The sequence below is a fragment of the Castor canadensis genome, chromosome 7 (genome assembly GCF_047511655.1).
Source record: "Castor canadensis chromosome 7, mCasCan1.hap1v2, whole genome shotgun sequence".
Taxonomy (NCBI): Eukaryota; Metazoa; Chordata; class Mammalia; order Rodentia; family Castoridae; genus Castor; species Castor canadensis.
Window position 1 is genome coordinate 129,732,863 of NC_133392.1, and position 14,943 is coordinate 129,747,805.

Here is a 14,943-nt window from a genome sequence, read left to right on the forward strand (position 1 = left end):
CCTCCAGCTTCCTTTGCCTCCCAGCACATGACTCTGTCTCCATTTTGCAGAGAAAACTGAGCCTTCTAACAGTAGCTCCCACTATTTCTGGCTACCAAACCCACCCACTGATTCGATTATAAGAATGGAGAATTGTGCAGCCTTGTTTAAGGCCAAGTGCTCCCATTATTTCTGACCTGTCCCCTGCCTTCTACCTCTGGATACTCTACCAGTTATCTTTTTCTTTTCCATGCTTCCTGTTTTTTTTCCTAATGACTCTCTTCAATAGCATTTAAATATACTCAAGACTCTCCCACCTTAAAAGAAAACCCCACCCTCAGTGCCACATCATCTAGCTACTATTGTTCTTACATATAGGTTTCTGGAGTCATCTGAGCTTACTGTCCTACTTCCTAACCTCCCAAACAGTCCCGACCATGCCACTAGAATTCTCATCCAGACCTACTCTTCCACCTCACTAGGCCCAGCAGGAGGGCCAAATGTCCCTTTGCTCCTGGCCATTCCATAGCAGCCTCTGGTCTATCTCTCAAAACTTTTGGTTCTTGATAGGGGTACTGAAGTTTGAATTCAGGGCCTCACATTCACTAGGCAGGTCTCTACCATAACTCCAGCCCTGGAAATTTCATCTTTCAACCTCCAAGATACTCTCTGGCTCTGGATTTTCTCCCATTTCCAGTCTTTTTTCTCAAGGGCACTATGGGAGGCATCAGTACTTGGGCAGCACACGTAATGTTGAACTTGAGTTCCTAAAACCAGGCATACTCTCTACACTTACTTCCATCCATTTCCTATCCTGATAGTGGATATGCACCTCTCAGGTCTCCCATACCAGAAACAAAACACACCTCTGCTTCCCTCTCTCTTCACCCTCCATTCTTAATCTATCACTAAGTTCTAGCTAGTTGGTATACCAAACAACTCCCAAATCCACTAACACCAGCTCAGCTGAGCGATCATCCTTTGCCCAGAACACTGCAAAGGCTACTACTCAGTAGTCTTTGGCTGGCCTTGACTCTTCTTGGCTGCCCTGTCCATTCTCACAGAGCAGCCAGAGCCATCCCTCAGTCCCTAGGCCCTTACTGCCATGACTCCGGCTGCTGCTCCAGCTACCGTGGACTACAGACTCTTGCCTGTGGCCACCATGTTCCCCGCCTCTTCCTTTACTCAGTTGGCTCCCACCTCTTCCTTCAGACCTTGGTGAAGTGTGTCACCGTCCCAAGCCAGCTCTGACCCCTCACCAGATGAGGTTCCTGTGCCACCATCTCCCCACTGTGTTCGTCTCCTCTACCCCACTTCACAAACGTAACTAAAAGTTCATCTGGGTGATTACAGGTATACTTCCTGCCTCACTCCATTGTAGGATCCCTGTGGGGAGGACATACTGCTGCCAGTCCTATACTATGGAATCTGGTCCCCAGCACAGAAGGTGCATGTCTAGAATAAATCCATGAATGCAAAAGTCACAGGGAGACTCTGGATTTCAGTGGTCCACACACACAGAGTCCCACACCGCACGGACTTCACAGACACTGACAAGTTTATGGTCACCTTTTTAGTCATATGGTACCACCCAGCTACAATTACACCATGGCCATGTAATCAATGAGTGGGCCTCACAGACAGAGGGCAACTGTGGTTATGTGATCACAGATGGTCAGCCAGTATCATGCCCAGACTCTCTCTCGCTCTCTCTCTCTCTCTCTCTCTCACACACACACACACACACACACACACACACACACACACACACACATATTTTTAGTCTGTCATCTTCCTCTGAAGAGCTACAGACATGGTCACAGGAGCCATATCCAAGATCACTGGCACATATACTAATACTACAGTCAGGTGGTCAGGTGTGGTCACACAGGCTCACAGATGGTTCCATCTATACAGCCACATTGTCACAGAGTCTCATGCATGCAGAAAACAGCAACACACAAGTGACAGGCAGATGTGGGAGCATGCTGTATCACACAGCTACGTTCCCACGTATCTATCCCTGAGTACAGCAGCCTCAGAGAGAGAACAGCTCACATGTAACTCTCACAGCAGAGTATGTGGGTAATGGGGGAAATGAGATGTGGGACTATGGGGAAGGAAAATAGCAGCCAAAGCAGGTCTAGGACATGGCAGGCCTTCCAAGTCACTGGTGGGACCCAGTCTGAGGGGGATGGAAGACAAAAGATGAGTCACAGACACAGAACTTACCTGGGCAGGGGTGGGATGCAGGGGAAAGAGAAGGTCAAGAGGCTGGGCAAGGAGCAGGGAGGGCAGCTGCCACCTGGACAAAGACTAGGGGGCACTTACCTGTTCTTTCTTTAGGGTCCAGACTTAGAGCCCAGATCAGAGTCCAATATTGGACCCAAGAGACAAGACCACCCTCCTGGTCAAAGGGAATGGGTGTATGTGTATGTCTGTGTGTGTGTGTGTGTGTCCCAGCCCAGTTGTGACAGACAGTGGCCTCCAGAGACACTTACTAGACTGTGCTGTGCGGGCCTCTATGGTGGGGGTGAAGACACCCACCCCCATATCCGAGCGAGCAGCCAGCTGGAAGCGGTACAGTGTGTCGGGCTTCAGGTCCTCTAGGGTGTAGGAGGAGGTGGGGTCGAAGGTCACCTTGTGCTGGAAAAGCAGGGGGCACTCACTGATTGCTTGGACCTCAGAGGTCACTAAGAAACTATTCTCCACATGGGCTGCAACTTGCCCTCCATGGACCCAATGTGGCTCCAGGAGGCTCATCACAAGGTCACATGGACTCCCCAAGAAATGTAGGGCCTGGCCTGCATCACAGTGCCTCACAGACCACGGGCCACAGAGCCATGGGAATAAATGGCCACAGCAAGACTGTTAGCAGTGTTAGGTGAGCCACAAAGCCCAGGAGACTCAAGAGCAGACCCTCGGAACTTTAACCCAAGCACGGAACCCAAGACTACAGAACCATACAGGCCATGTAAACCACTAAGCTCCAAGGAGAGAGCCCAGACACTGTGCTCACATGAACCACAGAACTATGAAAGCCTGCTTGGAGTCACCCATCACAGACCTTCAGAGACAGAGGACCCCTCCTCTCTCTACCCTGCCTACCTCATGGCTCACCTGCTGGCCTTCATCCTCCGCTGCCCAGTATACCAGTTCGTACTTGACGATCCGCTCCTGAGGGGGCAGCAGCCACAAGAGCTGGATCCTGGTGTCTGATTCGGCCTCAGCCTGGAAGTCCGCGGGCTGTGCTGGCACTGTAACACCCGCCCCAGGCTCTGTCAGCCTCTACACACCCCTGTCAGTTTTGACAAACTTCCAAGGGCAGGGGCATCCAGGGAAAGAGGGGAAAGGGAAAGGACTCTACTCTCACTCCCTGATTCTGCATCCCAAGTGACCACACGCTACAGAATATGGTACCCTCATCCTCCCTGAGTGTCCAACCTCACAGCCTAAGAGAAGAAGAGGTATTCTGCTACAGCCTTGGCCTACCCCAGCACTACCCAGCTCTGCTGTCAGTTGTCCAGCCAGGACACATGCCCCACCTACCTCCCTGCTGTGTCTTGACCTGGATAGTGGGGCTGGGTGGGCCATCACCCACAGCAGTGAAGGCGAGTACACGCAGGCTGTAGGTGATGCCAGGCAGCAGGCTGCCCACCGTGGTGAGGAGCCCTGCATCCGTGTTGTGCTTGTGCCAGGCGCTCAGGGGGCGGCGGGAGTCCGGAGTATAATAGACACGGTATCCCCGCACCAGGCCATTGGGCTCTTCAGGTGGTTCCCACTGTACCAGCATGGTGCTGGCACTCAGCATGCGGGCCTGAACACGGCGTGGAGGGCTGGAGGGCGCCTGTTCACCCGTGCGCGCCCGCACTGCTTCACTGGGTGGCCCTCGCCCAATGCTGTTTACCGCTAACACACGGAAAGCATATTCTGAGAAAGGGCTGAGGCCGCCAATGCTGTATCGAGTAGTAGCCACACCATCCACCTCCTGGTAGGGGCCCTCTGTGCCAGCTGCACGGTACTGGATGCCATAGTAGGACACAGGCTCCGAATTCCCAGAGTCCCAGGTCAGGGTGACGCTGGTGGCAGTTGTCTCTGTCACCACAAGATCAGTCGGAGGCTTTGGTAGAGCTAGGGACAAAGAGGAAGGCTGAAGGCTGCCTGAAGTCATGACCCTGGGAACCAATTCTACCCTTGGGCATCATCCAAGAATATGTGATGTGGCTACCAGTCTATCTGGCACCCATATCCCATCTTGAAGAATGGCCAAAAAAAGCTTTTGGTTGCTTCTGAGGGCACCTAGTGGAGCACAACAACAGGCCTGTCGATGTTCCTGGAAACCTTGGGTCATTGGACTCACCCAATGGATCCTCCTATCAGCCCACATGACTTACCTAACAGACCCAGAGGTGATGTGTTCTTTCAGGTCTCATACAGATGGAAAGCACCCAGACTAGGTAGCAGAGACTATTCTGCAGCTTATCTGTGCTCACATGGTGAAAAGTGTATGTAATGGACATGGGAGGGGAAGGTGCTTCTTAAGGGACTGACCCTGGAGCTTAGAAAGAGCAATGGGGTTGCTGACCCCAACAAACCCCATGGTTTCATTTACATTGAAGGTGAATTGCTGTAGGCATGGCTCAAGTGTTAAGAGTGCTTATCTAGCAAACACAGGGCCCTGAGTTCAAATCCCAGCACTGACAAATTAAGGGTAAAGAAATCCCAGATGCACAATCATCCAATGAATAATTACTAATGCTCACTCTGTGCCAGGAACTGCAGTGGGGCTATGACGCCAACACCATGCAGTCACATCCCTGTTCTCATGGAGTTTATATTCCAGTTAGAGTCAATAAATGAGTTGGTTGTAATCATGTTAAGGATACCAGGAAGAGGGTGCTATATGATACAGAAAAATCCACAGTCTCTCTCCTTGGATGAGGTGATCAAGGAAGAAAGTGCCATATGGCTAAGATCTGAGGGGAGATGAAGCAGTAACATGAAGGGCTGGGCATGGAAGGGAGCAAAGCAAACTAAGAACAGTGTATCTGTGCAGCTGGTGAATGCTGAGGGTGGAGACCAGCTAGCCATAGGGGACCACAGTGAGGATCCTGATCTGCACCCCAAGGACACCAGGAGTAACTACTAGGTGTCTCTCAAAAGTGAGTGACCAGGCTGGGAGTACAGCTCAGTAGCAAAGCAACTTGCCAGCGTGTGTGCACCCTGGGTTCAATCTCTGGCCCTATAGAGGGGTAAGGTGGGGGAGATACATGATCCTGGTTTACATTTAAAAAGATCATTCAAGTTGCAGAATGGAGAATGAGTTAGGGGCTGGCAAGAACGGAAGCAAGAAAACCAATAAGTCTAGCACACACGTGTTAGGTACATGTACCCATTCCCAGGACTCTAGGCACAGAGAATCCACCTCCTGCCTCGGGTACTATTTCACCATGTCCTCCTACTGGGAGGCTGTTCAATCCAAGGGTCTGGTACTGTGAAGTGCTTGCGGAGAGGCTGGGACTCAGACCACCAAGGTTCAAGTCTCTGTCATTTACTTCTATGTGACCTGGGCAAATGAAGTAGCCTTTCTCAATTTTCAAATGAAGTAGAGCTTTTCTCAATTTCTTCATTTGTAAAACACGGAGAATTAAGAATATCTATCTCCCACAGTAACCCAAAATCAAAGCAAGATAAATTTAGAAAATAAAAAATAAAGCACAATAAATTTAACACCATGATGTCTTCATGCCCAGGACCTCAATATCTGCTAGCTATTCTCATTAAAACCCCTCCCTCCCTCTAGAAGCCCAAAGGACCCAAGTCAGGGAACCCATGATCCCTCAAGTCCTGCCAATACCCACAGCAGCCAGCTTCCATTCACTTGCTACAGGCACTAGGATTCCTCTGCAACACGGCATGTACCTGGAGCACTTACCTTTCACTGTGACTTGGGCTGTGGCTTCTATCATACCCAGCGAGGAGATGGCCACACAGGTGTAGTTAGCAGACCGTACAACATTGCTGAGCTCCAGCACATTTCGGCCAACTGGCATCTCGTCCTCCTTGGTGAGCTCATCAGCCCCCATCATCCACTTCACATAGGGCATGGGTGCACCCACTGCCACACATGTCAGGTTCACGCTGCCACCAGGCATCACCTCCTGGCTGCTGGGAGGGATGGAGAAACGAGGAGCCACACGGCGCACTGCGGGAGGAGGGAGAGAGGCACTCACAGGCTGGGCAGGACACGAGGTTGGATGGAAGGGCAGGGGCCCCTCATCCAGGAAGCCCCTCTTGTCAGAGCTAAGCCCATGCTCAGAGACATGAGGGCTAGAAGTAGTCTCTGAATTCAGGGACTGTCTGAAACACGTCTAAATAAGAGCTCTCAAAACCAAGCTCCCATTTTACAGCCTGGGACACTGAGGTCCACAAAAGTCCTGTCTGCCCAAGATCCAGAGGGACTCAATGCAAGGTCCAGGCCTAGTCAGGGCCACAATCCAGGTGGTCCCTCCAGTGACCACCCCTGCTTGCTCCTGACCCCCTCCCCAGAGGGGACCAGCTGGGGCACCAGTGAGAGAAATCCAGGTCCTAGGGTGAGGGTCCTCGGGGCATGGCAGAAGGTCAGTCTGGGAATGACACGGTTACGTTCTCTGGAGTCACTGCCTCAACCTCCAGGCTACAGCTCAGGGAAAGAGAAGAGGAAGCAGCCACTTGCTGGACCTCAGCTGTGTTCAAGGTATAGCCTAGAACTCAGGAGGGGCTTGCCTCTCAGGAGGGCTAGGCAGGACAAGGGGTTGGGCGGGCCAGGGATGTGGTCCGCGGGCAGGATGGGCATGACGATGGCAGTAACATGATGAGGGCAGTTAACAGACAGCTTTCTGTGCCAGTGAGCAGAGTCTCATGGGGGAGATTGGCTGTGCCTGACCACAACCCCCCACCTTGGACTCCTCTGGCCAGAAGCTGTCCTGAGCTTTTCTCAGTCCAGGATGCAGCCTGGAACCAACTCCTAAAGTTGCAAGCTTGGCACAGATATTCAGAGCATGCAGAGAGGGGGAAGGCAGACAAGACCTAGCCACACTCAGGCATGCTTGGCATGCAGACAGGTCATGCAGCTGCTAAGCAGAGGCTTGGGTGTGTCCTACATGGGCACCATTACACACAGGGCCAGAGAAGGCAGGCAGCGAAGCTAAGTGACCAAAGGCAGTATGAGAGCACTGCTCTCTGAGGACCCTTGCTAGGGAGCCCAGGCATGCAGATGACCCACAGTACCCAATCAGGAGCACCACATCACAGGATCAAAGCTGGAAGCAACTACAGAGAACCATTAGGTCCAACTCTGGACCTTACTGCACAGTGGTCAAACTGAGGACCAGAGTCGAGACATACAGCAAATCACCAGGTCCTGTTAATGCTGCTTTCTAAGTATCATTCAAATCTACTTATTTCTCTCCAAACACATGGTTACTGCCACCAAAATCCAGGCCTACCACTCTCTGTCCCCAGGTCAATGCAATGGATTCTTCACTGGTTCTCCTGCCTTGTCGTCCTCTGCTGTGACAACTGACTCTCTATGAACACAGCACAAATCTGTCACTTCTGGTCTGACAAGCTCCTGCATAGTTCCCAAATGCTCCTCCACCAGCCTGTGAAACCTTGCTTAGCATCTGCTTCCACTCCTTCCATGGACTGCCTCACTCCATGTCTTCCACAGAACCACAATACTGGCAATCTGTAAGTGGGCCACCATGATCGATTCACAGGCTGGGTGTGGGACCCCAGGCTCATGTGGGGAATTATAGTATCTGGTATCTATCCAGGGTTTTGCCTTCTCTCAGAATTGGCACCCTCACTTTTTCTCATTTTGGGGTGCTGGAGATGCAACCAAGGGTCTCACAAATGCAAATCAAATGCTTTACCAGCCAGAGCTGGTACACTCCCAGCACCATTACTTTCTCCACAGGAGTCATCTCTCCCGCCATTCTTGGTAAATGGAGTATGTGACCCAAATGTGGCTAACAAGAAACAACATTTAGACCTTTGCATAACTATAACAAAACTGACTTTCTCTCGCTGGTGTAGCTGAGTGTGGACAGGCTAGAAACCACCTTTTCCAACACACAGCAGAACCTACTCAAGAACAAAGTCCTCAATAGTGGAGAGCAAAGCTTAAATACCTGGCTCCAGTCCTCCCCAACATCAAATCTGCTGCTACACTGTTTAGTTTTATAACACAAGAGAACTCCTTGTTCTGCTTACACTGCTGTAAGTGGATTTCTATCACCCGTCTTAATTGCAGGAGTCCACACAGAAGAGGATTACAGTTCTCATGGAAGAGAACAGGTGGGTCCCAGGGACACAGCTGGCAAGTACCCCATGGCAACAGAGACCCCTTCAAGAACTCCACTCAACTGGCATAAGGTGAGGCACAGACATCCGCCCAGCCTGGGACATGAGCACTCTTTGTACTCCAGAGTCAGACTAAAAGGCAAGTGCTGGGAAGTGAGCATAGGCACGCAGGTACTGCTGCGCACAGACCAGGTTCAGCACAGAAAAGCAGTCATAACTGACCAGTCCTCTCAGCTGACCTGGCCAGCTGCCCCATCTCCTCCCCAAGGAGGGACATGGAAATAGGCATGAAGGGAAAAACCACTCAAGCATTACTGTGTGCAAGAGTTCCCATGCCTCTTGATTGCAGATGAAGGAACAGACATAACACTGACACTGGAAAAGGCATGCCTACCTTCATAGACAAAGCAGATCTGTATGGTGAAATGCTTTGGAGCCCTGGGTGACAGGGCAAAAAAAAAAGAGCACCCAGGAGATTATGGGGAAAAACCTCAGGGCTAGCTAAGGCCAGCAGGAGAAAATGTAACTCAAGTTAGCATAAAGACAGAATTTTGGCAGCCTGTGCCAGGGGAAAGATCAAGCCTGTAAGTATGACTCTGGTCATATGCAGAATCCTGGGGCCAGATCAGGTTCCCAGGTGCCTGATCCAGTGAACCAAGAGTCCTAGCATTACAAAGAAGGTGGTTGGCCAATAAACCCTGGGCCCATATCAAAGCAGCCCAAAAACTTGACAAGACTTTACTCCTAAATGGTCCCTGAAGGACAGGGTCTTCAGGCCCAAAGGCATGGATCAACCCTGGAGGAAAGGCCAATCTCCTGGGCCATTTCTTCAAAAGCCTCCAACTCCAGCCACTATCAGTACTGTGGAAACTGCTAAGAATGCTTTTGTTTTTATTTTTCCCCTTCTAGATGCAGGTGAAAGATTGACTACAAGGGCTAGGAGTGAGTGTACAGTCAGATGTGACCCTTAGGGTCATCCTTAGCACAAGGCAAGGGACTAAATCCCAGAGGATCCTAGGTACAACATCTCTACTCTTTCGTAAGGACACCACACATTTCAGGAATGCCTCTTCTCCATGGGTTAGGGAGGTCAGCATTTCTAGAGAGGAAAAGTGAGTGGAAGAGGAGCAAGAGACAATCTCCAGTTGTCCCAAGTATCAATGAGACCCTATGTCTTAGACCTGCCTGGAGAGTCCACCCCGTGCCAACAGCCAGGAGTGGCTGACGCCTCACTACAGCAGCCCTACCATCCTCCTCCTGCTGTCACAAGCACGAGGCCTCCAAAAGAAGCAGGACTCACCCTGGACTCAGTCTATTGACAGAAGCAACAGCAAGGAAGGAAAAACTAGAGCTGGGAAAAATGCACTTAGGGTTTAATCTCAGGCTCCAACAATGCCAGTCTATTACTGTTCCCCGTGCATCCTTAGTGCTGACATTTTATAGACAATTTCCAAAACAGGGCTCTGCCATTTCTGGATTATATTTCAGCTGTAACTTTTAAGTCTAATTATTTGCACTGACAACCCCCTATAATAGGGCGGTGCGGCGCCCAGAGGCATCAGCATTCAGTGAAATGACAGCCTAATCGCAGGGGGAGGCAGCCCTGCAATCTGCATTCATTCGCAGAAATTTCTCTGATGAAAATAACACAACATTAAGGAGGGGATAAGGGGCAGGATCCACTGTATCAAGATAAAATAACTCTTTAATAAATAACCTTGTGGCTGATGCAGAGCAGTAATTAAATGCTGGCGCACCCAGCACAGAGTTTTAAGTAAAGCTGGAAAAATGTAAGATGCAATTATCAGCGCCAAACAAATTACCAGCCCGGCAAATCCCCCTGGAATATTTAGAAACTCATTTCTCCTTCCCATTAAATATTTGTGTATGTGCTTATTTTTGGTGGGACCACAAGGTGGGCGGTTGGGTGGGGGAAGGGAAGGGATAAAGGACCCAGAGAGTGGGTGAAGGGGTGTGGGAGGAACGGCTGCGGACTGGTCTGTCTGCTGATGATTGTTTTCTGAATGTCCTGGCAGATCCGCCTGGTCAGCGAAATGGTGTACCTGAAATGCCCCAGAGTTCAGGAGTACATATGGATGTACATTCATAGCTGATATCTGAGCTCTCCTCCTGACTTGATCCTCTCCCTCCTGGAGGAAACTCAAGCCACAGAGCATGATGCAGAGGGGACCAGGCATCTTGGGTCTGATTTTGGGGGCTATGCTTTTTCCCGAAGCCCAAAAGCCTAGAAGACACGAGAGCTCCTCAGGAGACTGTGTCACATGAATGACCTCTAGTCCCTTGCTGGCCCAGCACTGGAGGTGGATGTCTGGCTCCAAGGATTGGGGCCAAAAATAGAGCCCCAGTGGGCCCACTCTGGAATGGGCTTGAGGGTGTGTCTAAGAGACCTTATCCAACATAAGGCTGAAGCTGGGCTACTTTAAGGCTCTCACAGGGCCTAAATTAGAGCTGACCATTCGATCACTGCAGGCATAAGCAACCTGGGTTTGAATGCCCAGCACTAGCACCTGACACGGAGCTCAGGACTATTAGCTGACTGCCAAGCCAAATACACCCAACCCTCAGACAGATGTAGGGGCTGGCTGGGAGACTCAAGCAGCAAGACCTGGGCAATTGGGGTGATCCTAATTTGAATCTGGCTGAAAAACAATGACAATGGAGGAGACTTACTCAGTGAGCCAAGATGATGCCACTCACCCTGTGCCACGAACACCAAGCTCCTTGAGGTAGACCAAGGCTGGTCTCAGCCTTAGATCAGCCAGCCCTGGTCTGCCTCATCGCACTGCAGGATCTCAGGGGATAGCACTCGATTAGCCTCTTCCTTTTGTCTCAGGTAGTTTTGGCTTCTCTTAGCATGGCCTACATATGAATGGGGAGGATGCAAAAGGTGCCTCTAGGTACTTATCAAATGATATAGCCCTTACAGCTCCCTCTGACCATAGCTTTCCCTGACCACTCCTGAATACCACCTGGAACTGTCAGCTGGCCTGGTTCAATGCAAAGGTGGAGTGCAATTTCATGCCATGCACCATGCCTGAGCAACCATTCCAGCAGGGAAGCCTGACTAAGGAGACATGCAGATACATGGTGCATCAGGGACTCAAGCAGCAGAAACATGCAGGGCAGGGGGCCTGCCCACCCATCCTGGTCCTGCCTGCCTGCCTGCCAGCCCAAACACTGAGAAGCAGAGGCCAACAGGCAGGCAGGCATGGTTGGAGCAAGCCTAAGGGATCTGACCAAGCCCGCTGGTCCCTATTGACGGGCACATCCCGTCGACAGACGAACTGTAGATGGGTAAGAAGTGAAAAGGACCAACCTTCTCGCTGATCTGAGAGATGAGAGTTTGGGTTGATGGCAGAGTGCGATGAGGATGAGGAGGGAATAAAAAAAGACAAGGAGAAACACAGAGAGAGTAAAAACAGGCCAATCTTCATCTGCCCACACAGCACGGAGACAAGACAAGACTCCTGTGCCCCCTTGCACACACATGTGCACACGGACCACGCGGCTCACAAAAGACTCAGGACTCATGGAGGACACAGTGGACAGGGCTGGGGCCCACCAACAGGTGCCAGGGACGCTGAGGGCAGAACCAGGAGGAGTGGAAGTGGAGCACAGGCCTGTCCCTATGCCTCACACACACACCATAGCTCTGACAGACCCCGTGAACTGGGCTCTGGGGTCAGGGCCCACCCAGCCCACAAACCCACCAAGGTACACAAGCCACTAGAACCCCACCACCTTGAGGAAGCCCCATGCGATGTGAGGAGCACGTCTGGGTGCCTGTGGAGATAAAGGTCAGGAGGCACTGTCGCCAATATAGGCAGCTGTGGCCCAGCAGCCAGGTCCCTGCAGAGAATGAGAAGGGTGGTGGCCTTGGTGCAGGTAGGCCAGGCTCTGGGGGGAGTGGGACTCCACCCTGGCCCTGGCAGCTGTACACCTTAGAGCTGGAGAGAAACACTGTGGATGGAAGGAGAGAATGAGTCACTCAGGGAGGGAGTCAGATGGTGACAGAGAAAGTTGCTGGTCCACCCAGCGTGCCTGGGCCTGTTAGACTGTGGGTGGAGCTGCAGGCAAGTGTTTAGACAGAATCAGATGTAACTGCATGATCCATCCCCACCACTAGCCCAACAACAGCAGGGTGCAACTGACCCTCAGGTACTTGCAGCCCCCTGGCACTGAGCCAGGAGTTTTAAGAGTACTGTCCATGGCATGAAGCAGCCACAGTGTCTCAGAGATGCAGTGAAAGCCCTGAGGGCTTGGGGTGTGAGGAAGACACTGAAGCCAAGTCTGAGGAAGAGATGAGGCCTAGAGGCCAATAGACACAGAGGGAAAAGAGATTCAGAGACAACAAATGGAGAAGAATGCCAGCAGGAGGCTGCTTATCCAGAGGAATCTGCATATACCAGGTAGCATATAGCAATGTCCAGAGATAGTTGTGGTTATCTAGGTTAACTTGACTAGGAGGTGCTACTGGCAACTAATGGTCAGGGATACTACTAAACAATAGAATGTTTAGTTGTATCCTCCTCAACCAAGAATTACCAGTCCAAAACATCAATAGGGCTGAGGTTGAGAAACTCTGGGCTTCAGACCACACCAACTGGTATCCAGAGGCTCAGTCCTGATAAAAGCTAGGACCCAGAAGAGGCCTTTCACCTCTGAGAAGTAATAGGAGCCTCTATGGAAAGTAGCTATGAAGCCACCGTGCTGGGAGACAGAAGGGGCACCGGCTGCCACTGGGGGTTCTTTCATGACTGTCTATTCATAAACAGGGTTCCAAATATAGAGCTGGTAGCCAGTACAACACAGGCTGTTCCACATAAGCTGGGGCTGAAGGGCCACCAGCACTGCTGAAGATAGAAGGCAAAGAAGAGGCTTTGCCAGGCACAAGATGAAGAGGATGGGGACACCAGAGCAAGGGTCCCACTGAAGAGGGCTTTTCAGTCATGTAAAAGTCCCATCAGAACAGTAGGTCCTATCCTAGAGTTCTGTTTCTCCAGGTGTAGATTCAGATAGGATCTTAATGCAGGGCTTGGGGACAGAGGATTAGAACTGATCCTTAAATATGGGGGCATGTAGGAGTTGGGGGGGGGGGCGGGGAGAAGAAACCAAGTTGATTGTGTTATCATCCTGGGGGCAAGAGGGGCTGAAGCTAAAGGAACCCTCCCATTTCCCCAGAAGGTCTTAGGAATGGAGCCAGGAGGTGAATTCAGGAAGACCTGGTGGAGTGGGAGATGGGCCATGGCAGGAGCCCGTCAGGGTCCTGACTGAACCCACTGTGTGGACAGTGGGCCCTGCAGACAAGAATGCTCCAAGAAATGGAGGTTAAGACCTTCCTGGTCAGTGCCCCAACTCCCAGCTCAGCCCATCTCTAAAGATAAGCACTGCCCACCTCCAGGACTAAAGCCAGCATGACAGTGACTTTAGACAATATAGCCCAGCTAAGAGGATGATGCAGGCTCCATTCACTTTGAGTCTCAGTCTTCTCCTGCCTCAGTATTTCCTCCAGCAGCTCCACCCTAGGAAATATGCCCATGTGGTCATGCCCGCACAGCTGGCCTGGGGTTTACAGTGGCTTTGCTGGGCCTCTCCTCTCTCTGATGCAGCTACATGCAGTCAAGAGCTGGCTTGCTGAGGCTGAGACCTCTACACTCTCCACCTTCCAGTCTTTTGGAAAAGTACTCTCAGTTGAGAGTACACAATTGAGGGTAAGATGAGGCCACAAAGGGTCTTTTCAGCTGCTAATTTCTCCAGAATAAGCACCCTGTGCCTTTGTCAGACACTTGGCCTGGATCAGTATGAGGTGAAAGTTGTGCTGTTTATAACTGTTTTCCTCTTGGCCATGTGGGAGGTTCTTGAGCTCCTAGCTTCTGTCCTGATGCTATTCCTAAAGACAGGTACCAGGTCAGCTCAACTGAGCTTTGGTAAGCAGGACACCTGACAACAAGAGGAGGGGTGGAGACTTCCCACTGATACCAACTCCCATGAAGTGTATTCAGTTTTCTCTGGAGCACAGTTTGTCCATTATGAATAGCTCCTTGCAGCTTGACTGGTCACCAAATGGGCTGGCAGTTTGTGGCCTCTCCAGAACCACCCTGTGCCTTGATACATGTATGTGTCACTGACAGCCAGATTCTCTCTGCCCTGTCTGAGTAAAGAAGTCTGACCAAATGACCCCAAAGAGAAGAACAGGCCACTGCCATCAGCCCTGCCCTATGTACTGGGAGAATAGTCACACAACTATCACAAGTCTGTCCTGAACCTTTAGAGTGATGAAATAATCTCTGCAAGGAAGCTGCATCCTATTTCTTTACAAATCCCAAGTAGGGATGGTATAACTTTTAATGATAGCCACTTGTCATTAAAGGGTTAAGGTGAAAGGGTGGTAGGTGTATAGGAAGGGCTTTCATGGTCCTTCCTAGATACCATGCACACCCATCCCCATGTGTTCTCAGGAAGGGGTAAGATGGTCAGCTTTGACTGGCTTTGGCCTATAAGCAGAGCAGAGACTGGACACTCCAAAACAGTCCCCAGCCCCTTCTGTTGTATATCTAACTTTGAAAAGTACACAATCCACTTAGTCCCAACAAGGAA

The 14,943-nt window shown here is 51.0% G+C and overlaps 1 protein-coding gene across 18 annotated transcripts in view; it reads right to left on the reverse strand.

Annotated features, from left to right (window-relative positions):
* Ptprf (protein tyrosine phosphatase receptor type F) overlaps positions 1-14,943 on the reverse strand; it is an 84,959-nt gene that overhangs the window by 25,844 nt on the left and 44,172 nt on the right. For 10 of the 18 annotated variants that reach the window (XM_020156377.2, XM_020156375.2, XM_074080364.1 and 7 more), the window contains 4 exons: positions 5,915-6,184; positions 3,529-4,110; positions 3,100-3,236; positions 2,481-2,625 (listed from right to left, as the gene is read on the reverse strand). In XM_020156377.2, coding sequence (XP_020011966.1) covers positions 2,481-2,625; positions 3,100-3,236; positions 3,529-4,110; positions 5,915-6,184 — 1,134 coding nt within the window. Of the gene's footprint in view, positions 1-2,480; positions 2,626-3,087; positions 3,237-3,528; positions 4,111-5,914; positions 6,185-14,943 lie in introns of all 18 variants that reach the window. The other 8 variants (XM_074080353.1, XM_074080361.1, XM_074080363.1 and 5 more) reach the window with 1 other exon arrangement.